A 26,431-nucleotide genomic window follows, 5' to 3' on the forward strand; every position below is an offset into this window, starting at 1 on the left:
TAATCCCAGGTCACCTCCTCTCCGGGCTTCTTAATGGCTGCTGGCCACTTCCTCCTTGGACCCAGACGGAGTGAGCTCAGCAAATGCAAGCTCCTTTAATTCTTGAAACAGCAGAGCATATTAGGACAGGAAATCCACAAGTGAAAACATCACATTATGAATTCCAATGCCGAGGAAGAGGATTATAAACCAGACTGTGAATTCGTTGGGGACCAGGAATCATCTTTTTTTGGTGCAGGACCCAAGTGACTGGTTTGGCCATTATTCACCTTTCAGGATTACCCAGGATTCGGCCTCTTCCATTCTTGTATTTGTTTCCAGAGCTTCCATCCAGCACCACCTTCAGCTCTAGCCAGTGGGCTGTAATGCTCTTGCTTTGTGCTCTTCTGACAGTAGGGGACCTGCTAGGATGAAGGCCCAGCTAAGGGGTCAGTGTTGTGTTTTTTTTTTTTTCCTTTTTATTGTAGAATTTTAGATTTACAGAAAAAGTACACAGAGTTCCTATATACTCTTCACCCAACTTCCTCTGATGTTAGTCTCTATCATAATCATGGTACATTTGTCAAAACTAAGAAGTTAACATTGGACAATCCTATTCACTAAACTACAGACCAGTTTTTCTGTTTATGCCCATTTTTTTAGTTCTAGGACCCAATGGAGGATACCACAGTGCATTTAGAGGGGTCATTGTTTTTAATTATACCTACCTCCCTGGGGTTTTGCGTGGATTGGATGATAAATTGTATGTAAAAGGACTCTGTAAACCGTGAATAACTATGTAAACGTTACCAGCAGGTCTTTTTCATTGTTGTTCTGGTTAATGATGAAACATACTGACACTTCCCTCATTGCACTGTAGGGTGTGAGTAAATTCCAATTTCATTATTAAAATGACTTTAAAACAATATGCTGTGAACTTTCACCTTTAATCCTCACAACAATTATGCTTATTTTATGAGACTCAGAGAACTTAACTAACTTGCTCAAGAATATACTTTTAGACTTTTTTAGGCCCTCCCAAGATTGAGTTGGTTGCCTTTTTTTTTTTTTTTTTTGGTGAGGAAGATTGTCGGAGCTAACATCTGCACCAATCATCCTCTATTTTGTATGTGGGATGCCACCACAGAATGGCTTGATGAGCGGTGTGTAGGTCTGCACTCGGGTCCAAACCCACGAACCCCAGGCTGCCAAAGTGGAGCAAGTGAACTTAACCACTATGCCACCAGGCTGACCCCATAGCTGCCTTTTTATGTGCTCCCCCTCACAGCACTTACTATAGTCCTCCCACTAGACTAGAAGCTGTGGGTGCCAGGAACTGGATTTTGTTCCCTGTTATATCCCCTCCATCCATCAAACGAATCAGGCACATAGAAGATGATCCAAAGAATACTGTCTAGATGAATGAATTAATGAAGCCTGATCTTATAGCCATTGCTCTATTCTAAAAACTGCTGTTTTCTTTATAACTTACTGTTGACTGTCTTTCCCTACTGGAAAGTAAGAATAGTGGAACACAGACAGTTGTATTTTGCTCCTTAATGAATCTTCAGTGCTTAGAACTGGCATTGTGTGTCAGTAATACCTGTTGAATGAATGTGGGAAAGGTAGACTTCCTCCTTTGGCCAACATCACCCTGTCTTTTTGTGACATCACTGTATTTTGTTCTGATGCTGATCTCAGTAAAATAACGTTCCAGAACAACCATAACACTGTGACGTGGGTAAATACTGAATGCTTTGACTTCCTGAGTTAAACATTCACTTGCAGCTGAATGATGATCAGAAGGGGAACCACAGGAAAGCTGTCCCCAAGAGCACTGTGTCCAGGAAGGAGGTGCTGGCAGCCCATGGACTCTCTACATGCCACCGCTTTTGTCCTGTACTAGCAAAATCATGACTTGAGGCCATTTGTGCTCCGTGCTCTTGACTTCCATGTCACACTCACCTCCCTTTCACCAGAATGCAACTCTTGAAGAAGCAAAAATTAATAAATAAATATCTGCTTATAATAATCATTAGCTTTATTTTCTTAGGAGATAAGTTCCTCTTATCAGAACTCTTCTGTTTCAAATCTACTCATTTTTCCTCTGTTATTAGTGGAAAGGTAACAATCACATTCATGTTAAAGAAAGCTGGAATATAGGAAAAAAAGTCACTATCCCAATAAGAGTATGGTTGGAATTTCCTGTGTACTTCCTTCCCTTTTTTTCCCCTGAGAGTATATTATATATACTTTTGACCATATGGTCAACATCATTAGTCATTAGGGAAATGTAAGTTAAAACCACATAATACATACCTATTAGATTGGTAAAGTTAGAAAGACTGGCAATGCCAAGTGCTGACAAGGATGCAGAACAGCTAGAATTCTCATACACTGCTAGTCGGATTACAAAATGGTATAGCCACTTGGAAAATAGTTCGATAGTTTCTTACAAAGTTAAACATGCACTTGCCATATGACCCAGCAATCCCAATCCTAGGCATTTACCCAAGAGAAACGAAAGCATATGCCGACACGGACCTCTGTGTGAATGTTTACAGCAGCTGTATTTATAATAGCCAAAAAGTGAAAAAAACCCAAATGTCCATCAATTGGTGGATGGATATACAAATTATGGTACATCCACACAAAGAAATACTACTCAGCAATAAAAAGCAATGGACAACTTATAAACACAACATGGATGAGTCATAAAACATTAAGCTATGTGAAAAAAGCCCGACACAGAAGGCTACTCCAAACTGTTTTTACTCACAACACTTCTGAAAGCAAATTTTTTCTACACCAACAAGCACTTCTCCAACTCTCCAGACACCACGTGGTGTCCTACAGTTCAATTCAATTCTGACACTAAGTACCCAGAGTTAGTGTCAGATTCCACAGACTTAAAGGCTCAGTCCCACAAGACTGCCCTCACTTCAGATTCCAGTCACAAGTCCCAGGCTTCCACTTGTACTTCTGACCAACCAGCTATAAACTGGGAGATCCCACGACTCCTTCCTCAGGTTTGATAATTTGTTAGAATGGATCACAGAACTCAGGGAAACACTTTGCTTACGTTTACTAATTTATTATAAAGGATACAACTCAGGAACAGCCAAACGGAAGAGATGCATAGGATGCATAGGGCAAGATATGGTGGGGAGGAGTGGCATGGAGCTTCCATGCCCTCTCTGAGTACACTCAGAGAACGTGGTTCACCTCAATGTATTCACCAACCAGGAAGCTCTTGGAACTCTGTAGTTAGGGTTTTTACGGAGGTTTCATTACATAGGCATGATTGATTAAATCATTGTCTGTTAGTGATTGAACTCAACTTCTAGCCCCTCACCTCTCCCCAGAGGTCATGGGGTATGGCTGAAAGTCTCCTCACGCCTTCGTCTTCCTGGAGACCAGGCCCTGTCCTGAAGCTGTCTTGGGGATCCCAGCCACCAGTCATCTAATTAGCATGTAAAGGACACTTAGCACTCCAGAGAATCCAAGGATTTCAGAAGCTGTGTACCAGGAACTAAGAGACAAAGACCAACTATATTTCCTTTTCTTTTTTTTTTTTTTGCTGAGGAAGATTCGCCCTGAGGTAACATCCGTGCCAATCTTCCTCTATTTTGTATGTGGGTTGCTGCCACAGCATGGCTGCCGATGAGTGGCATAGGTCTGCCCCTGGGAACCAAACCCGGGTCGTCGAAGTGGAGTGCGCCGAACTTAACCAGTAGGCCATGGGGCTGGCCCCTATATTTCTTATTATGCCAGCTACATACTATGTGATTCCATTTATTCCATTCTGGAAAAGGTAAAACTATAGGGGACAGAAATCAGATCAGTGGCTGCCAGAGGCTGGAGGTAAGGGAAGGGAATTAACTGCAAAGGGGCAGGAGGGAATTATTTTGGCTGTTCGAAATGTTCTATATTGGGGTGGTAGTTATTTGACTAAATACTTTGTCAAAATTCATCAAACTTTACTCTTATAAAAGGGATTTGTACTGTATGTAAAGTATACCTTAATAAATATGACTTCAAATAGAAGCTATTTCCTTCTGTCATCTTTTGCAAATCCCCTGTCCCCAAAGGATGTGACATATTTATTACGACTGCTATAAAAGAATGAAATAAAATTTCTATCAGCAAACACCTGGTGTGACTTCCACACAAATGTCCACTGTCTGTGGTAAGCACCACTAGTAGAACGTGGTTCAGTAGAATTTTTCAAGTGTCTTTGGTCCAAATCTCCTCTGTTTATCTATGGTTTCAGACTGGACTCTCCTCCTCTTTGGGGCTTCCTTCTGTGCCTTTCTGCTCTGGAGATTCTGCTGCATTGGTAACTTCTTTTGGTTTCTCAACAACATCTATACTGGTCTCCTCCTCTTTACTTTCCTTTTTCTGCTTCTTCTCTGCTTTCTGTTCTTTTGCCAGAAGTCGATAATTGACGCCCATGCCAATGAAGAGATAGATGCCTGCGATGATTAGGATTATGCCACATGCCCAGTATGTGTATTTGTAGTCTCCATATATGTCATTGAGACGACCTAAAGAGTTCCAAAAAAAAAAAAAGTTATGCAGGTAAAAGTAGACAAGTATATCCTTTCCCAAATAAAGCTTAAGGATCCACTCAGAAAGAAGATGTCAACCCAACCCTCAAAGAGCCCACAAATGACAAACTACAAATAGTCTAAAAAGGAATTTCTAAAAATGATCTGATCTTTTGTTTATGATGTCACAATGATTTTGGATGGCCTTGCATATTCTGTTATTTTTAGCAACTCAGAAATAATAAAATCTGGGCAAATTTGAATTGGTGAAGAACTAGATATCACCTAGAATCAATTCTTTCAATACACAGTGGAAAAATTTGTTGCTCAAAAGAGGTTTAGGAGTCTTGCCCAAGGGAACAGAGCTATTCCAGACCAATGCTCTTCCTCTGACATCAGCATTTCCCAAAAAGCATTCCTGTGAACACTCGTCCTATACTAAAAAATTAACTGACAGCAACATGTTTCCACCATTCTAAGTGCTTAATTCTCATAATAGGCAGATGCTGTCATCATTCTCATTGTATAACTTAAAAACTGAAGTACAGAAAACTTAAGTAACTTGTTCAAAGTCACAAAGCTAGTACACGAAATAGCTTGGCTTTAAATGAGGAAGTCTGACTCCGAAGCCTGCACCTTTAACCTCTTTGCTACAGGATACCTCCCTAATGTTTCCAGAGTCAAATAAGTTTGGGAAATGACATATTATGTTATCCTCTATTAAAGGCTTTATGAAGTCTGGTAGTAAGGGAACTTATTTAACTTGGTGTTTCTCAACTTTTTTTGGCCATCAATCCTTGTTACAGTAAATAGCATCTCATCAAATTGGTATCTCAAGGAATAAACTCTGGAAAACCCTAACCTACATCCATGAAGGACTTAATATAACCAATTCAAATATGATTCTACATGGTTTTCTAACTCAGGGCATGGTTCACTCAGCTATATTTATTGAGCTCTACAAACACCATCACTGGCTCTGCTAGGCCCCTGAGGATAAGGGTGAGCAAAGGAGATAACATTCACAGTTCAGTGGAGAAGAAAAATGTTAATCAAATTCTTACACCAACTGTGACAAAGGCTACAAGGAGGGTTTGAAAACAGAAAATAGGGGGTTGGGACCAGTACGCAGGGTCAGGAAGGCTTCTCTTAAAGTGTAAACTAAGCTGAGACTTACAGGAGGATAGGAGTCATCTAGGAGAAAGGGGATGGGAAAAGAATCCAGGCAGAGAAGGGCAAGTGCAAAGGCAGGTGGTAGGAGGAAGCACAGGGTGTGAGGGGTGTGGAGCAGAGACAGCAAAAGGGGAGTGGTAGGAAATGAGGCAGGAGAGAGAGGTGGGCCAGGCCCTGCAGGGCCTTGTAGGCCACATTAGGGAATTTGATCTTCACCCTGTGAACAATGCAAGCAACTGGAGAGTTCTAAGAACATTCTAAGAGTTCTGAACTGGAGAGCCCTTAGAGACTGAAGAACAGCTAGAGCGGATATGGGTAAACCAGTTAGAAGGCTACTGTTAGGAGCAGCCCAGGTAGGAGACAGGAGCTGTGGAGAAGGGGGGCGGTGTGATGGAGAGAATGGGCAGATTAGGAAGAGATTTAGGAGGTGAAAACTGACAGGACTTGGAATCTTATCGGGTATAGGGAGGAGAGAGGGTGGGGAAGTTGGGAAAAGTCAGTAGTGGATCTTCTTTTATGTATCCTTCCTTCCCTTATAATGCATAATCTCAAAAGCAGGAGTCATATCCAGGCGAAGTCCAAATTATTATTGTAATTTGTATTAATAATAATTTTTAAATGTAAACAATTTGGTATTCTTAGAGAATAATTCATCGAGTGTTATGGTCACTTACTAGCTGTGTGATCTTGGGCAAGTTATTTCACTTTTAGAAGCCTCTATTTCTTCATTTATAAAGTGGAGACAATAACAGTCTTACCTCACAGAGACGTGTGAGATATGACAGGATACGTAAAATGATTAGGACAGTCCCTGGTACACCCGAGCCCTCACCTGGTAGCTATTGTTATTACTTTAAATATTACTACTGAGATAAATTCCATAATTAAAATGAAATCACCAACAGTATTTCAAAGGTGGAGTGTATATTATACATTTTTCTATAATAAACATGTTAGTTTTATGATCATAAAAAGTTATTTTAATAAATAGTTAAGTTTATAACAGTTTTTGAATTATGCTGTGCCAAGCATTGCACCAGCACCGAGGGTACAGAAATGAGAAAGACTTGCTCTCCGCCATCACGCAGCTCACTGATCTCTGCTTTCTATCACCTTCCCAATCTTCTATGCGTGTTTTACGTTAACAGATCCTCAGAAGTAGGAAGACATACTATACCTAAAAGTGGTGGCCCCAGGAGGACAGGACAGCATTCCACAATGGTCACCAATCCCACAGCGCTGGAGAACCTCTGGGGCCCAACAAGGTCCATCAATGTTTCAAACAATACGGAGCTAAACCACCCAAATGCAAATCCAAGGAATCCCGCATAGATACAGAACCCAATATAGCTGGAGGATAAAGGTGCTAGCAGATGACACACTCCATTTGCAACGATAGAAGCAGCAAAGAAATACTGAACTCGAGGTCTTATCCACCTTGTGTTGGCTACAAATCCCATAAAAGGTCTGGCTACCATGTCAACAAAAGCCAGAATGGAAAGAAGGAAGGCAGCCTTCTCACTAGAGCAATGCTGACTCTTGGCATAATTACTAAGAAAGACTAAAGGTGTAGCCAGCCCAAAAGCCATTACCACGTTCCCAGATAGGTACAGTACAAAGCCTCTGTGGGTGAACAGGGATAAGTCCAGAAATTTGTTAGCTGTTTGAAAGACTGATTGTTTCTCCTCTTTGGGGTTTCTGCCATTAAATTCTGTATTTGCATCACTTGCCCCTTTTTTTGCATCAGATTTTCCAGCTTCCTGAAGGGATTGTTTAGATCTGTCTTTCTCTGCATTGGTTGGCTTGGGCCCTATTGGTCGCATCAGGGCTCCAGCCACACAGCAGTTTAATAGAATGCCCCCAAGAATTAGGAAGCTTCCTCTCCATCCAAAGATATCAAAGAGAGCCTGATTGAGGGGGGCCAGGGTAGAGAGGAGCACAGGGCTGCCTGCCATGGCCAGTCCATTTGCCAACGGTCGCCTCTTGTAGAAATATTTGCCAATCATGGTCAGAGCCGGATTCAAGTTGAAGGCAAGCCCAAGACCTGGGGAAGAGAGGAAAAACTAATCATATACTCTAATAAATGTCAGAAACATATTTGTTATTAATTAACTAGACAAACTGAATGGAAAGAGGTCAGAAGCATCATTATGAGAGAGGCTATTATAACTAGTAGATCATTAAATGGATTCTTATTAAATAAATGCTCACAGACATAAAGTCTCTTTATGCAACAAATACTAGATTTATAATATAACATTAATTTTTTACTTTTGCAACAGAAAGAATAATAAATGTAAAATCCCTTGTTTAATTTCATCATTTTAGCTTTCCTGAGGTATAGGGAATTAAAAACAAAAAGGAGAGAGGATAACTATTATAAATTCAGAAAGCAAGATGGGGGTGGATAGGCAGAGAGAGGAAAAGGGAGAGAGAGGGAGGGGGAAGGAGAGAAAGAAAATATTTTTGGCCAGTAAAACACAACACTGTCAAGATGCTAACACTACCTCAGTGAATCCATTAATTTAATGCAATTTCTATGAAAATGTCAATGTATTTTATTTTTCAAATGAGGTAAAATGACTCTAAAATACACCCAGAGAACAAGTGCATTAGAAATATTTGAAAAGGATAAATAATTGGTGGGACCACCTCTAACAGATATATAAATATATTGTACAGCTACAGTAATTAGAACAGTGTGGCACTTATTAAAAAATAGAAAAACTGATCAATGAAAGTGCGCATAAAGTCCTGAAATAGAACCAAAAGATATATTTAAATTAATAGAGAAAGAATGGATTTTTCAATCAATGGGGCTGGAACAAGTAATTATCCCAACAACCTCCTAAATAGTCTCCCATTCTTACCTACAAGGTAAACCAGCTTAGATGCCCTCCCACTTCTCTCTCTCTAATGACTGCCCTTCCATAACTTTGCACTCTGGGTTAGGAAGCACCATGATTTGGCCCTTACCTACCTCCCTGGCCTCATCTCAGTCTAGTCTCACATGTGCTAAGCGTAACTGTTCCCCTAGATTTTCACAAAGCTGGCTTCTAGTTATCATTCAGATCTCAACTTGAAGTCACCACTGCTGAGAGGCCTTCCCTTTAGGGACCATTCAATCCTTCTCTATCAAAACTCTCTGTTTTAAGTCTTTGCAAAGCCCTTATTATTACCTCATATTTTTTATTTATTCATTTATTTTTTATTTATTCATTTATTTGTTGGTCTGTTTATTGTCTGCTCTCTCCACTAAAGAGCTGGAATCTTGCCTATCATGTTGACACCATCCCCACAGAGCTTGGAACAGTGCCTGGCATATAGTGGGGACTCAATAAATATTAGTTGAATGAATTAATAAATGAAATAATGAACAGGCTGAATAACCATGTGGGAACAAATCAAGATCTATTCCTTCCTTAAGTTATTCATTTCATGACATGAATATGATATTCATTTGAATATGTTATTCAAATATTCTAGATGGAATAAAATATTTAAATGTTTAAAATTTTAACTAATGTAGTGAAAGTACAGATCTAAAAAGAAAATATCCATTATTGGCAATATTTCAGATTCTGCAGGTGGGACTGTAAATTATTATAAACTTTCTAACAGAGTATTTGGCCAATTGTATCAAAAACATTTTCCCCCAATAATTATACTTCTACAAATTTATCCTAAGGAAATTATCATTTTCACAAAGATGTATAAATAAGCACTATCATACAAATACTGTTTATTAATAGTGAAAAATATAAACCTAAATGTCCTTCAATTAGAGAAAGGTGAAATAAACTATGGTATATCCATTCAATGGAAAAATAATAGCTGCTAAAGCATATTTACTGAGATGGGAAACTATGTACCTGACGTATTATTAAGTGAAAAAAACTGGTTACAAACATTACACAAAATCTCATTCCTTTTTGTTCTAAAAAATTATATGTATGTGCATAGAAAAATGTATGAGTGGATATAGCATCAAAATATTAAAATGGTAGCTTTCTCTGAATTGTAGAGCTATGGGTGATCTATATTCTTTATACTCAGCAGTTTCATTTTCTTAATCTAGCTATTAGACAGGGGAAGTTTTCTCATGTGTGCCCTTTATCCCTTGAAAATGTATCTGGCTTCTCCGCTAGAAAATTCCTGCTTTGTATCTGACATTCTCTCTTACTCTAATTTGAGCCAATTTCTTCTTGGGTGGAAGGGCTAGTGAGTGGGAATAGCTGATGACCACCCTTTCACTATCACCACTATCTTTCTTAAGACAAAAAAAAAAAGAAACTCTTTCAATTCATTCATTCAATAAAAAATAATCACCCATTAAATGCCAGAACTTGCTTTAAAGACTTGCTTTTCTGGTACTATTAAATTAACATATCTACAGCTCGTAAAAATCATGACCTAGTAATTTTTCTAACAAAGAACTTTCATTTCTCAAAACAATTGGCAGATGAATTCTACAAATGGTCCCCCTAAAAATTAATACTCGAAAATACATCAGTAGCAACTCACCTCCAATGAGTCCAATACACAAGTAAAGTTCCTGCACAGTGTTACAGAAAGAAGCTGCAATCAAGCCACAGCCTGACAAGCAGCCGCCAACAATCATGACTGGACGACTGCCATATTTATTCACCAGGATACTGCTGATAGGACCTAGGACGTAACAAACAACTTAGTAATACAGAGAAGCCCATCCCTCACATCCACACCGCACAAGACCCTACTGACATGAAAGGATGACGAGACATAAATACCCCAACCCACAAAATAAACAGATAAAACAGCAGACAGTGGTAAGGGAGATTGCTTCCTATCTTTATTTCAGAGTCACAGGTTTGTGTAACGTAAAAAATATAGCACTGATTGTACATCTTCTATATACCTACAGCATACTGGATGAATTTTAACTAAAACATGAGAAACCTTAATCTATCTCTCTTAAGGCGAAGAGGCTGCAAATACTCTGAGTACAAGTGTTGAAAGGATTCTTCACGTATCTAGGATATTATCAACACATATAAAGCAAGTTTGCTCTGGTTTTAACTTTTTAGATGGTCATCTGGAGCAAACACACATGAATATGATGAGATGTATGAGCAAGTATGATCAAACTTCTGACTTTAGAGCATGTTTACACACTAGCTAAAATGTATTTTGTTTCTCATAGAAAACAACAACAAAACCAAAACAGAACTACAAAACAAGAATGCCTACCATCACCACTTTTCTTCAACATTATACTGGAGGTCCGAGCCAGCGCAGTAAGACAGGGGGAAAAAAAGGTGTAAGGAAAGGAAGAAACCAAACTATCAGTATTTGCAGAAGATATGTCTATCTAAAAATTTTGAAAAAAATCTACCAATAAACTATTGGAAATAACAAGAGTTTAGCAAGGTTACAGGATATATGATTAAAATACAAACATCAATTGTTTCTCTGTACACCAGCAACCAACACAAAATCATTTTTAAAGAAAGTTATTTTTTATAATGACACCTGTTTTATATTATAACTCACCTAACAGAACATACAGTTGCTATGTAGCTTTTATTGTTAAAGGGAATGAAAAATATGACTCTAATCACATAGCTTTAAGAACTAACATTTCAAATATCTCACTGATAAAGTCATCAAGAACAAAAAGTACTTAATACAGAGCTTTTGTCTGCCTATTGAAAGTTAAAAGAGCAGGCCTTCATAGGTACTTACCTCCACCATACATGACAGCAAACATGATGGAAGATATCCACGACACTTCGCTGGCGCTGGCATTAAATATTCCTTCAATTTCTTTGTAAAATACAGAAATAGATTTGCCAAATGCACAAGAGAAGCCAATGGAAAAAAAAGCTCCAACAACCACTGCCCACCCCCAGCCTCCATCTGGGGGTGTGTAACCAATTGGATTTCCATCTGACGGTGACATTGTAAGTAAGGATGAATTCCAAAATGCAGTTCAAATCCAGATATCTAAAGGATATGAAATTAAAATAGTACATAACAAGTAGGTCAACAACAAAGCACTTCCATATAATCCCTCACATGTATGTTACAAATAACTGAAATGCTTTTCAATGTTACTTGTTCTCTGTGAACACAGTGGAAAAAGTCTAAGAGTCATAGTATTGCCCAAAATTTTTATAGGCCTAAAGTTAAAAATTCACCACTACTTGAACCGTACACCAAAATCCTTTTCAATAAATGTATTGTTTCTTAAAATTTATAAGCATACCTGTCTGTTTTGTTTTTTTGCTGAGGAAGATTTGCTCTGAGCTAACATCTATTGCCAACCTCACCCTGAGCTAACATCTGTTGCCAATCTTCCTCTATTTTGTATGTGAGCTGCCATCACAGCATGGCCACAGACAGACGAGTGGTATAGGTTCATGCCCAGGAACCAAACCTGGGCTGCCAAAGCAGAGCATGCCGAACTTAACCACAAGGCCACCAGGGTTGGCCCAAGAATACCTGTTTTAATAATAGATATCAGTAATTTTCCACTTTAACAAAGATAACCAAATAACTCATGTGACTCATCTGCATGCAAAACTCACAAACACACAGACTATAAAAGGTTCATAATATTTCGTTTATAATTTCTCTCCTTTCCCAAAATGTACTCTCCAATACTTACCCAGTTTTTATGTTGTCTATAATTTATAAGCTGACTTAAAAGTGTCAGGAAGGACATACTAATATACATAACTCACTAGACATACGGCAAAAGATCACTTCAAACATAAGATTCTCATCTAATGGACTCATTATTGTAGTAAAGTTTGCCTTTTATCCAGCTGCTTAGATTTAAAGTACTTTTTTCTATTATCTGACTAGAAAGATTCCTAAATGATGGCTGATCAATAAAGTTAAAATCTGCAAAAAAACCCTAATATCAGATGCTAATAGTTTTAACTCAAAGATTTCCCCTTTTCTTCGTAAGTCACCCAACATTAGTGAAGAGCATAGTTAGAAAAGGAAATATGGGGCCAGCCTGGTGGCGCAGTGGTTAAGTTTGCATGCTCTGCTTCCGCGGCCCAGGGTTCACAGGATCAAATTCCAGGCGTGGACTGACACACCGCTCATCAAGCCATGCTTTGGCGGCGTCCCACATACAAAATAGAGGAAGATGGGCACAGATGTTAGCTCAGAGCCAATCTTCCTCACCAAAAAAAAAAAAAAAATATATATATATATATATATATATATATATATATATATAACTGTGATTATGAATTACTAGCAGATGGGAGAGGTTGAAAGCAGGTTAACAGTCTACTTTAGAGAAATTAGGCTCTCCTTTGATTTCCTTAAACCAACTTCTATTTTAGTTCAAATTAACCCTGCAATATGTTACTCTGCCCATTTCTGGCCACCCTAACACTACCTGGAGTGCTGTAGTACAGTATTTTTTTTTATTTTTTAATTTTTTTCCTCCAAAGCCCCAGTAGATAGTTGTATGTCATAGCTGCACATCCTTCTAGTTGCTGTACGTGGGACGCGGCCTCAGCATGGCCGGAGAAGTGGTGCGTCAGTGTGTACCCGGGATCCGAACCCGGGCCGCCAGCAGCGGAGCTCGCACGCCTAACCACTAACCCACGGGGCCGGCCCTGTAGTACAGTATTAAAACTGTACAGGTTGACAATGACAACCTCATTTTTGACTATTATATTTCTTAATCTTGAATACAAATCCTACCTTCCTATCCACAGATGTCAACGTAGCTCATCTTCTAACCAATCTAAACACTTCAAATATAATTTAGAAAGTGATCTTGTAGTGATTTAAAAAAAACAACTCTTAAGAAGAATTCTGCTTAAGAAGCTAAAAGACTGCATATGTTTTTTAAATAAAATTTTTACAGAAGTAAAGTTTCTAAAAGCTTTATCAAATTATAAAATTCCCAGGGTTTGCACAACTTTTGTTAGATTTATTCCAAGGTAGTTTTTGTTGTTCTTATAGACAATAATTTTAAAAAGTCATTTTTTTTAGCTGCTGATGTATAGAGACACAATGGATTTGTTTAAATAACAGCTTTATTCAGATATAATTCACATATCATAAAATTCACGCTTTTAAAGTGTACAACTCAGTGGTTTTTAGTATATTCACAGAATTGTACAACTATCACCACTATCTAATTTCAGAACATTTTCATCACCCCAAAAAGAAACTCTTTACCCATTAGCAGTTACCCCATTTTCCTCTCATCCCAGCCCCTAGAAACCACCTATTTACTTCCTATTTCTGTGGATTTGCTTATACTGGACATTTCTTATAAATGGAATCATACAATATGTGGCCTTTTGTGTCTGACTTCTTTTGCTTAACATATTGTTTTCAAGGTTTATCCATGTTGTAGTATGTATCAGTCTTCATTCCTTTTTATTGCTGAATAATATTCATTTTATAGAGATACTATATTTTGTTTACCCATTTTATCAACTGAGAGACATTTGGGTTCTTTCCACTTTGGGGCAATTATGAATAAAGCCACTATTAAAATTTGCATACAGGTTTTTGTGTGGACATAAGTTTTCAATTCTTTTGGGAATATACTTAGGAGTAGAAATGCTGGGTCATATGGTAATTTTGTTTAACATTTTGAGAAACTGCCAAACTGTTTTCCAAAGTGGCTGCATCATTTTACAATCCCACCAGCAATGTATGAGGGTTCCAATTTTTCTACATCCTTGCCAACAATTGTTATGTCTCTTTTTGATTTTTTAACCATCCTAATGGGTGTGAAGTGGTAAATTGTTATCTTGATTTTCATTTCCATAATAACTAATGATTTCATGTATTTATTGGCCATTTGTATATCTTCTTTAGATATATGTCTCTGGAGAAGTGTCTTCTTTGGAGAAATGTCTATTCAAATTCTTTGCCCATTTTTCAATTGGATTTTTTTTACCATTGAATTGTAAGAGTTTTTTATATATTCTGGATACAAGTCACTTATCAAATACACGATTTGCAAATATTTTCTCCCACTCATTGGGATGTCTTTTCACTTTTCCAGTGGTGTCTTTTGAAGCACAAGCATTCTTTTTTGTGTGTGTGTGAGGAAGATCAGCCCTGAGCTAACATCCATGCCAATCCTCCTCTTTCTTTTGCTGAGGAAGACTGGCCCTGGGCTAACATCTGTGCCCATCTTCCTCCACTTTATATGGGACGCTGCCACAGCATGGCCTGACAAGCGGTGCACCGGTGCGCACCTGGGATCCGAACCCCGGCCGCCAGCAGTGGAGCACGTGCACTTAACTGCTACGCCACGGGGCCGGCGCCTGAAGCACAAACGTTCTGATGAAGTCCAATTTATGTTTTTTCTTGTCACTTCTGCTTTTTGGTATCATATCTAAGAGACCATTGCCTAAGCCAAGGTCACAAAGATTTACTCCTACATTTTTCTCTAAGAGCTTTTAGTTAGTGTTAGCTCTTACATTTAGGTCTATGATCTATTTTGAGTTAATATTTGCAGAGGTAGAGGCAGGGGGTTTATTGAGGTAGGGGTCTGAATTCATTCTTTTGCATGTGGCTATCCAGTCGTCCCAGCACCTTTTGTTGAAAAGACTATTATTTCCCCATTGGATGGTCTTGGCACCCTTGTTGAAAATCAGTTGACCAGAGATGTATGAGTTTATTTCTGGACTCTCAATTCTATTCCATTGACCTATATGTCTAGCCTTATGGCAGTACTACACAGTCTTGATTACTGTAGCTTTTTTCTAAGTTTTGAAATGAAGACACGTGAGTCCTCCACATTTGTTCTTCTTTTCCGAGATTGTTTGATGATTCTGAGTTCTTGCATTTCTATAGAAATTTTAGGATCAGTTGTCAATTTCTGAAAAAAAAACAGCTGAGATTTTGAGAGGGACTGTGTTGAAGCTGTAGATCAATTTGGGGAGTAACACCATGTTAACAATATTAAGTCTTCTGATCCATGAACACAGGATGTTTTTCCATTTATTTAGGACTTCTTTCAGCAATGTTTTGTAGTTTTCAGTGTACATGGCCTTGAACCTGCTTGGTTAAACTTATTCCTGAATATTTTATTATTTTTGATGGTACTGTAAATTGAATTGTTTTCTTAATTTTACTTTTATATTTTTCATTACTAGTGTATAGAAATATAATTGATTTTTGTATATTAATCTTACATCCTGCAAACTTGCTGAACTCATGTATTAGTTCTAATAGACTTACGTGTCTATGTGTGTGGATTCCTTAGGATTTCCTATTTACAAGATCATGTCATCTGTGACAGTTTTACAACTTCCTTTACAATCTGGATGCTTTTATTTCTTCTCATTGTACAACCACCCTGGATAAAACCTTCAGTACAATGTTAAATAGACATGGTTAGAGAGGACACCCTTGGGGCCCAGTGGTATAGTGGTTAAGTTTGCGCACTCTGCTTCAGTGGCCCAGGGTTTGCAGGTTCAGATCCCAGGTGTGGACCTATGCACCAGTTATCAAGCCATGCTGTGGCAGGCGTCCCACATATAAAGTAGAGGAAGATGGGCACGGATGTTAGCCCAGCGCCAATCCCAGAGCCAATCTTCCTCAGCAAAAAGAGGAGGATTGGCAACGGATGTTAGCTCAGGGCTAATCTTCCTCACCAAAACAAAAAAAGAGAGAGAGAGAGGACATCCTTGTTTTATTTCTCATCTTAGAGGGAAAGCTTTCACTATTTCACCATTAAGTATGACATTAGTTGTGGTTTTTTGTAGAAGCCTTTTATTAGATTTGGGAAGTTTCCTTCTATTCCTAGAAGGAATAGAAGTGTTCTTATCATGAAAGGGTGTTGGATTGTATCAAATGCTTGTTATGTGTCTATTAAGATGATCACGTGGTTTTTGGTTTTTCTTTTATTAATGTGGTTTGGTATACTGAATGGTTTTCATATGTTAAACCACATATGAATTCCTATATTCCTGAGATAAATCCCAGTTTGTCATGGTGTATAACCCATTTTATATGTTGCTGAATTCAGTTTGCTCATATTTTGTTGAGGACTTTTGCATCTATATTTATAAGGGATAATGGTTTGTAGTTTTCTTTTCTTGTAATGTTTTTGTCTAGTTTTGGTATCAAGGTAATACTGGCTTCATAAAACAAGTTGGGAAGTATTCCCTCCTCTTCTATTTTTTGGAAGAGGTTATAAAAGATTGGTGTTAGTTCTTCTTTAAATGTTTCATAGAATTCACCAGTGAAGCCGTCTGGGCTTCAAGTTTTCCTGGAGGGTAGTTTTTTGATGACTACTTCTCTTTACTTGCAATAGGTATATTCAGATTGTCTATATTTGAGTCAGTTTGGTAGTTTGTGTCTTTCCAGAAATTTTTTCATTTCACTTGGCTTATCTAATTTGTTGGCATGCAATTATTCATAGTATTCCTTTATAATCCTTTTTAGTTCTGTAAGGTCAGTAGTGATATACAGAGTTTAATCAACTGTACTACTAGAGAGAACAGTCCTCACAAGACTGCTGTCACTTCTAACATCAATTGTAAGTTAGGGAGGAGGGAGTGTTTCCAAAACTACCCTCAGGTTTGATAGTTCAGTGGAAGGACTCACAGAACTCACTGAAAGCTATTATACTCATGATTTATTACAGAGAAAGGACACAGGTTAAAATCAGCTAGAGGAAGAGACACACAGGGCAGAGTCTGGGAGAGGTCCAAATATGGAGGTTCCGATCATCCTCTCCCCACGCAGTCATGAACAGCATTACCTCCTCCCTGACACAATGTGTGACAACACAGAGTAATATCAACCAGGGAAGCTCACCTGAATCTTTGGTGTCCATAATTTTTAATGGGTCTTGATCACATACTGCCCACATGTCTGACCTTTAATCTGTAGCCCTTCCCAGAGGGTAGGCTAAATATCTTCGTCTCCAGTTCCTTTGGAGGTTGGAAATGATATAACATGGCCAAAGGCTTGAAGCAAACAAAGATACTCCTATTAGGCAGAACTTTTCAGAGGCCTAGAGATATGATCTGTAGCCAAGGGCAAAAGCCAGATCTCTCTATGGGTGAGGTTAACTCTTCACTACACATAATGTAACCTCTTTCTTTCTGATTTTAGTAATTTGAGTCTTCTCTCTCTTTTTTTTCTTAGTCTAGCTGAAGGTTTGTCAATTTTGTCATCTTTTCAAAGAATCAACTTTTGATTTCATTGATTTTCTCTATTTTTTGTACTTTCTAGTTCATTTCTGTTCTAATCTTTATTATTTCCTTCTTTCTGTTTGCTTTATATTTAGTTTGCTCTCTTTTTTTTAGTTTCTTATGGCAAAAGATTCAGCTATTGATTTTTGAATGTTTTTCTTTTTAAATATAGATGTATATAGCTATAAATTTTCCTCTAAGCACTCTTTTAGGTGTATCCCAGAAATTTTGGTACTTTGTGTTTTTGTTTTCATTCATCTCAATGTGTTCTCTAATTTCCCTTATGATTTCTTATTTGAACCACTGGTTACTCAGGAATGTGTTGTTAATTTCCACATATCTGTTCATTTCCCAAATTTTCTTCTGTTGTTCTAACTTCATTTCACTGTGGTCAGAGAACTCACTTTAGTCCTTTTAAATGTATTAAGACTTGTATTACGGCCTAACATATGGTCTATCCTGGAAAATGTTCCATGTATACGTGAGAAGAATACATATTCTGCTATTGTTGGGTGAAGGTTTACTTGGTTTATAATGTTGTTCAAATGTCTTCTATTTCCTTGTTGGTTTTCTGCCCAGTTGTTCTACTGAAGTTCTGTTGACATCTCCAACTATTATTATTGATTTGTCTATTTCTCCCTTTAATTCCATCAGTTTTTGCTTCCTGTATTTTGGGGCTCTGTTGTTAGGTGTATACATGTTTATAATTGTTATGTCTTCCTGATGGATTGATCCTTTTATCATCATAAGATGTCCTTCTTTGTGTCTAGTAACAATTTTTGTCTTAAAGTCTATCTTGTCTGATATTCTTATAGCCACTCCTACTTTCCTTTGGTTACCATTTGCATGGCATATTTATTTTCATCTGTTTACTTTAAATCAGTCTGTCTTTGAATCTGAAGTGTGTCTCTTGTAGAGAACAAATAGTTGGATCACTTTTAAAAATCCATTCTGCCAATCATTGTCTTTTGATTGGAGTGTTTAATCTATTCACATTTAATGTAATTACTGATAAGGTAGAACTCTAAGTCTGCCATTTTGCTATTTGTTTTCTCTAGTCTTATGTCTTTGGTTTCTCTCTTCCTCCATCACTGCCTTCTTTTGTGTTAAACATATTTTTAGAGTGCCCTTTTAATTACCTTGTTCCTTTTACCATATTTTTATTATTCTCTTAGTGGTTGCCCTGTGGACTGCAATTAACATCTAAACGTAAAACAATCTAGTATGGATTAATACCAACTTAATTGCAATAGTGTTCAAAAACCTTGCTCCTATACAGTCTCCCCCTTTCACACTACTTTGTCATAAAACTTACATTTTTATACATTTTAAGTCCACAAATAGTTTTATAATTGCTTTATGTAGTTGTCTTTTAAATCAGGTAGAAGAAAAAGAGTTATAAATAAAAAATATATTTATACTGTCTTTTTTATATTTACCTTTTTATATTTACATTTTATATTTGTAGGTACCTTTACTAGTGTTCTTTATTTCTTCATGTGGATTTGAGTTACTCTCTAGTGTCCTTTCAAAGCAACCTGAAGGATGCTCTGGTAGTTCTTGTAGGACAGGACTTTTGGCAACAAATTCTCTCAGTTTTTTGTTTATCTGGGGATGTCTTACTCTCTCCTTCATTTTGAAGGATAGTTTTACTAGATATAGAATTCTTGTTGACAGTCTTTTTCTTTCAGCGCTTTGAATATTTCATCCTACTGTCTTCTGGCTTCCATGGTTTCTAATGAAAAACCAGCTCTTAATCTTACTGAGAATCCTTTGTTTGTGATGAGTTGCTTCTCTCCTGCTGCTTCCAAAATTCTTTGTCTTTGACTTTTGGAAGATTATGTGTCTCTTTGTGGATCTCTTTGAGTTTATCCTATTTGGAGTTTATAGAACTTCTTGGATGTGTAGACTAATGTTTTTCATCAAATTTGCAGTTTTCAGCCATTATTTCTTCAAATATGCTTTCTGTTCCTTTCTCTCCTCTCCTTCTGGAGCTCCCATTGTGCATATGTTGGTACACTCAACAGTGTCCCACAGATCTCTGAGGCTCTATTCATTTTTCTTCATTCTTTTTTCTTTCTTTTCCTTAGACTTGATAGTCTCAATTAACCTATATTCAAGTTCACCGCATATTTCTTCTGCCAGCTCAAGTCTGCTTTTGAGCCCCTCTCATAAATTTTTCAGTTATTGTACTTTTCAGCTATAGAATTTCTATTTGGCTCTTTTTTATAACTATTATCTCTTTATTGATATTCTCTATTTGGTGAGATATTGTTCTCATACTTTTAGTTCTTTAGATATGTTTTTCTTTAATTCTTTGAACATATTTATAATAGCTAATTTTAAAACTTTGTCTAGTAAGTCCAATGTCTGGGCTTCATCAGGGATAGTTTCTATTGAATGACTTTTCTCCTTGTGTATAGACCATACTTCCTGTTTCTTTGTGAGTCTCATATTTTTTTGTTGTTGTTGAAAACTGGGCATTTTAAATAATATAATGTGGCAACTGTGGAAATCAGATTCCCTCCCTCTCCGGGGTTAGTTGTTTTTGCTGTTTGCTGTTGGTGTTGATGCTGCTGCTACTGTCTTTTTTTGTTTAAAAACTCTCCTGAAAAAATTCTGTGCAGTTTGTTTTTGTCATATGCAGCCACTGAAATCTCTGCTCTATTAGCTTAGCGGTCAGCCAATGATTAGACAAAGATTTCTTTAAATGCCTTGAATCAGTATATCTCCCAGGCATTGCCAAAGTGCATTATGTGTGTTGGGGCATGCTTTCAACTCTCCAGTAGGCAGCTTACACCTCTGCCTTAGCCTTCAGTTCCTGCTTGTACAGAGCTTCAAGGTCAGCCAGAAGTGGGAAATTCAGGCCTTCTCAGGTCTTTCCTGAGGATGGGCACAGTCCTGCACATGTGCATGACGTTCTAGAGTGTCATGAATATGTCAGAGCTCTTCAAAGCCCCTTATAGACATCTCATTCCCCAGCTTTTCCTTTTAACTGTTTGGTCACCTCTTTGTTTCCCCCAACTGTTTCTCCAACTCAGGCAGCTGAGATGTTAAATAATTGCCTCTGATTGTTTTCAACAAATGTCCTGGGGAAAAGGCTGTGCACACTGAGCAAGCTCTGAATCAGGTCAATTAAAGATAAGCCCTGTAAGTGGGGATTTCCAAGGAACTGCCAGACATGTTAAATAATGACCATTCTCTGAGAATGGGGCTTTTTAGAGGGTTCCAAATCCATTCTGCCCCCACCAGTGGCTACTAGGCTGCTGGTTTTCACGGCTACTGTGATTGTGAGGTTATTTGTTTTTAATCCTACTACAGAGTTGTGGAGAGAAGAATAGATCACATTAAAACACCACATATCTGGGGCCAGCCCCATGGCTTTGCAGTTAAGTGCACGCACTCCGCTACTGGCGGTCCGGGTTCGGATCCCGGGTGCACACCGACACACCACTTGTCCGGCCACGCTGAGGCGGCATCCCACATACAGCAACTAAGAAGGACATGCAACTATGACGTACAACTATCTACTGGGGCTTTGGGGAGAAAAAGGGAAAAAAAGGAGGAGGATTGGCAATAGATGTTAGCTCAGGGCCAGTCTTACTCAGCAAAAAGAGGAGGATTGGCGTGGATGTTCGCTCAAGGCTGATCTTCCTCACAAAACAAAACAAAACACCACATATCTTATTGTTCTTACTTATATTCAGCTGTTTTCTTGAATATATTCTCTTTATGTTATTGCAAGCCTTTGGTTAATTTTAAGTTCTGAAAAGTTGATTTTAATAATCTTTGCCAATGTTCTCACTGCTTTTATGAAGGAGCATATTTTCTGAGGGCCTTACTCTACCACTCCAGAAGTACCACCACAATTGATTTTTGTACATTGATCTTTAATTTGGCAAATTTGCAAACATCTCATTGTTTTTAATACTTAATTGGTATATTCTTTCAGGTTTTCTGCATAGACAATCATATTACCTGGGAATTATTATAGTTTGGTTTCCTCCTTTCTACTTCTTACACCTTTTTTCCCTATCTTATTGTGCTGGGTTCAACCCCCAGTACAATGTTAGAGAGAAGTGGGGATAGTTGGTATATTAGTTTGCAAGGGATGCCATAACAAAATACCACAGTCTGAGTGGCTTAAACAACAGAAATTTATTTTCTCAGAGTTCTGGAGGCTAGAGGTCCAAGATTAAGATGTCAGGTTTGGTTTCTTCTGAGGCCTCTCTCCTTGGCTTGTAGATGGCCACCTTCTCACTATGTGTTCACATGTTCATCTCTGTGTGTGTGCAAGTGTCTGGTATCTCTCCTCTTCTTAGAAGGACACTAGTCATATTGGATTAGGACCCACCCATATAACCTCACTGTACCTGAATTAACTCTGTAAAGCCTCTATCTCCAAATACAGTCACATTCTGAGGTACTGGGGGTTAGGACTTAAAACATATGAATATTGGGGTGACACAATTTAGCACATAACAGTTGGCATTCTTGTTTCATGATTTTAAAGGTAATGTATGTTTCATTATCAAGAAAAGCATTTACTCCAGAGTTTGTTAGATATACTATCAGATTTAGGAATTTTTATTCCTAGTTCATTTAGAATTTATTTTAAATTCAGTGACCATTGAATTTATTTTTTTTAAATAATGCCTTCACATGACATTTCTTCTTTCATTTGTAAAACTAGCGAATAACATTGATAGATTTTTACATGTTAAACCATGCTTGCATTCTTAGGATATGCCAAATTTGGTCACAATATATTCTCCTTTTGATACATTTCTAAATTGAAGGTGTTAATATTGTGTTTGGATTCTTTTGAACTGTGTCCATACACTATTTGGAAATATAATTTTCCTTTCTTATACTGTCCTTTTCTGATTTCAGTATCAATGTTATATTAGAGTCATAAAGTGAGTTAGGAGATGTTCTCTTTTTTCCTCATCTCAGGAAGAGATTATATAAAATTGGAATGATCTGTTCCATGAAAGTCCGGTAGAATTTACTTGTAAAACCATCTGAGTACTGTACTTTCCTTTTGGGAGATTTACAATCATCTACTTCAATTTCCTTAACAATTATAGGTCTATTCATTCCTTCTATTGCATTTTGAGTCTGTCTTTGTAGGGTATTTTTCTATAACTTCTTCCATTTTGTCAAAGCTTTCAAATTTATCGGCATAGAATTTTTATATTTTAATCTCTTTATGGGTCTATAGTTATGTCCCCTTCATCATTGATATTTGTGCCTTCTTCCCCCACCTTAATCTCAGGAGTTTATCTATTTTATCAGTTTTCTTCAAAGAACATTCTCAGTTTTATTGATCATTTATTGTACCTTTTCTCCTTTTTCATTGATTTCTGCTACTATTTTTATAGTCATTTTTTTTGTGTGTGTGAGGAAGATCAGCCCTGAGCTAACATCTGCCAATCCTCCTCTTTTTGCTCAGGAAGACTGGCCCTGAGCTAACATCCATGCCCATCTTCCTCCACTTTATGTGGGATGCCGCCACAGCATGGCCTGACAAGCAGTGCGTCTGTGCACGCCCAGGATCCGAACCCACGCCGGCAGCAGCAGAGTGCACGCACTTAACCGCTACACCACAGGGTCAGCCCCTTTACAGTCAATTTTATTCTTACATTTTTTTAATTTATTCTGTTCTTTTTTCAAACATCAGGTGGATACTCAGCCAATTAATTTTTAGCCCTACTTCTTTTCCAATATAAGCATTTAAGACTACAAATTTCCTTCTATGTATCACTTTCACGGTGTACTTCATAGTTTTACGTATAGTATTTTCACTATTGTTTGTTGCAACTGTTTAAAATATTTCCATTGCAATTTCTTCTTTGACCCAAAGTTATTCACAGATTTTTAAATCTCCAAAGGAAAACTTTTGTTTAGTTTTATGGCCTTATAATTAACAACACTGTGGTAAGATAACACGGTTGGTATGGTACAATTCAATTCTTTGATATTTTATGAGATTGGCATTTATGGGCTGGTGCATTAATTTTTGAAAATACTCCATGTATGTTTGAAAAGAATGTCCATTTTTTGGCTGTTGGGTTTGAATTGTTTATTTGTTGAATCAAACTTTTAATAGTTTTATTCAAATCTGCTAAATCTTTAATAGTTTTCCATTTTCTTCTTCATTTATCAATAATTGATGAAAAGTATGTTGAAGTCGTCTAATGATGATGTGTTTCTCGAGTTTTCCATGTTGTTCTTTGGTAATGTTTATGAGGTTAGGTGGTTGATCTTAATGTCTGAGAAACCTAATTTAGGTTTCTAGATTGAGTGCCCTCAATTTAGGCCACTTTCTTCCAGAAAAAGATTTGCATCTCTCAAAAGCTAGGGAACGTTATGAACCTGGATGACTTTAGCCTCTTCCAGGACCCTGGCTTAATATAGGGGTTAAGGTCATCTTTCCTTTGCTGTTGGTCCCAGGCTTCCCTCCCAGTTACTGCTCACGTATGCCATGCATAGCATAGAGTGAATTCAATTCAAGTATTTGAGTGACAACTTTATTTAATTTACTAAAGGCAATATAAATTAAAATATCGTTCCTGCTCCCAAGGAATTTATAATTTAATGGCAGATAATGACAGATATTATTACCATTATAGATACTATTTCTTAATTATCTATTTTGTGCTAGATACTTTCACCAGCCTTGTATGACAAAATTCTTGTGTCCTTGCCTTAATATTAATTCATTTCATCATTCATTGTTCAAATTGTTGAAAATGCATTCTTAGAATGCTTCCTTTCTTTGACTTCTATCTGGATTTTCTTCCTTTCTTGCAGGCCATTCAGTTCTTTTCAGCTTGATTCCAAATGAATTTCTTTTGCCTACTTTATATTAGTTAGGTCAGCAAGTGACCAAAAACATAACTCAATCTGACCTGAACTATAAGAAAATGCTTTAGGCTCATATAACCAAGATATCTACAGTGGGAGTTCTAGCTTTAGGCACAGCTTGATCCAAGGACCAAACGATGTGATCAGGGATATTTCCCTATTGCGATCTACTTTCTTCTGTTTTGGTTCCACTTTCAGGCAGGTCCTCAACTCAATGAGGCAAGAAGACTGCCAGTAACTCCAAGCCTACACACTTTTTACTACAATTCCAGCTTCTTTCCAGGCAACAGAATTCCCAGAATATTCACTCTGGCAACATAATTAGCTTTGAGTAAGTACATGGTTCAATCAGGGCTAATCACTGTGTAAGCCTTGATTGGCTGGATCTAAGTCACACACCTACTTCTGAAGCTTGAGGTCTAGTCACAGAATGCATAGAATGGAAACCCAAAGTTTTTAAATGCTACAAAGGCTCTACATAATTTATCCTTACTTCATTTCCTACCTTTGTCCCTCCTGGCTCATACCACTCCAGCTACACTGGCCTTCTTACTATCTTTAAGGATGTCAAGCACACCTGCCCTTTAGGTTTCTGAATTTACTGTTATCTCTGCCTGGAATTTTGTTAACCCAGATATCACTTCAATTAAGTCTTTGTTCAAATGTTCTCATATCGGAGAAGCTTTTCTGGACCATCCTAGATCAATCCTAGATTAGTCTCCCACTTTCCACTCCTTGCTTAACTTTATTTTTCTCCATAGCATCTAACTAAAAGACTATCTAAATAACAACAAATGCTCATATGTTGCTTTCTATGTAGCAGGCATTAGATTAAGCACTTTACTTGATTAATTAACTTAATGATCTCAACAGCCCTATGCAGTAAGTACTATTACTATTCCCAATTTAGAGTTTGGCAAATTGGGGAACAGAAAGCTTAAGTAACTTGCTCAAACGATGACAGATCTTAGATTCAAACCTAATCAGAATAGCTCCCAAGTTTGTGCTCTTAACTGCTAGACTGTGTTACCTCTTATTGTTGTCAGTCTCCCCACACCAAAAAGTAAGCTGCATGAAAGCAGGGACTTTTTACAATGATATATCCCTAGCTCTTTGGCAGGTAATAATAGATACTCAACAAATATCTGACATGTAAATTAAAGAGGAGGGTGATCTAGCCAGAAGGAAGAATGGATGCGGGGAAGGCCTTAAACATACGCTACACACACGCCATCTTAAATTAACACTCTGCAGACTCAGAGCTCAACTACTCCAGTGGCTTCATTATCATCGATGTGATGACTCAATCGCATATTTCCAGCTCAAATTACTAGCCAATCCAGAGCCTGGGAGTCACCCTTCTCTCCTTTACCTTCATACTCCATAATCTGACTAATCTGAATAGCTCCTGAATTTATCTTCCTCTCCACCCTCACAGCCACTATACCTTAGATCAGGTTACCATCTCCATGGGCTGATGCAATAGGTTCCTAATTAGTTTCCCTACCTTCCACCTTTCTGTCTCCCTATTTCATTCTTCACATTGCAGCCTAAGTGATCTGAAAGTAAAGCCTGGTACTTTTGCTCCTTTTCTTAAAACTCTTCTATGATGCCAAATATACCACCCTCAGAATAATTTCTTAACAAACATTCAAAATCTATTCTAATCCACCTTTG

At 37.6% G+C, this 26,431-nt stretch overlaps 1 protein-coding gene across 2 annotated transcripts in view; it reads right to left on the reverse strand.

Moving 5' to 3' along the window:
• Nucleotides 1-3,207: 3,207 nt before the first annotated feature.
• LOC131404298 (monocarboxylate transporter 1-like) overlaps nucleotides 3,208-26,431 on the reverse strand; it is a 28,977-nt gene continuing 5,753 nt past the window's right edge. The window contains exons 1-5 of one of the 2 annotated variants that reach the window (XM_058538805.1): nucleotides 11,427-11,484; nucleotides 10,932-10,957; nucleotides 10,227-10,370; nucleotides 6,880-7,746; nucleotides 3,208-4,526 (exon numbers count right to left, since the gene is read on the reverse strand). In XM_058538805.1, the coding sequence (XP_058394788.1) occupies nucleotides 4,249-4,526; nucleotides 6,880-7,746; nucleotides 10,227-10,370; nucleotides 10,932-10,953 (1,311 nt within the window). In that variant the 5' untranslated portion in view covers nucleotides 10,954-10,957; nucleotides 11,427-11,484 and the 3' untranslated portion in view covers nucleotides 3,208-4,248. Of the gene's footprint in view, nucleotides 4,527-6,879; nucleotides 7,747-10,226; nucleotides 10,371-10,931; nucleotides 10,958-11,426; nucleotides 11,688-26,431 lie in introns of those variants that run through there. The other variant, XM_058538804.1, reaches the window with a different exon arrangement.

This window comes from Diceros bicornis, chromosome 4 (genome assembly GCF_020826845.1).
Source record: "Diceros bicornis minor isolate mBicDic1 chromosome 4, mDicBic1.mat.cur, whole genome shotgun sequence".
In the NCBI taxonomy this organism is placed as follows: Eukaryota; Metazoa; Chordata; class Mammalia; order Perissodactyla; family Rhinocerotidae; genus Diceros; species Diceros bicornis.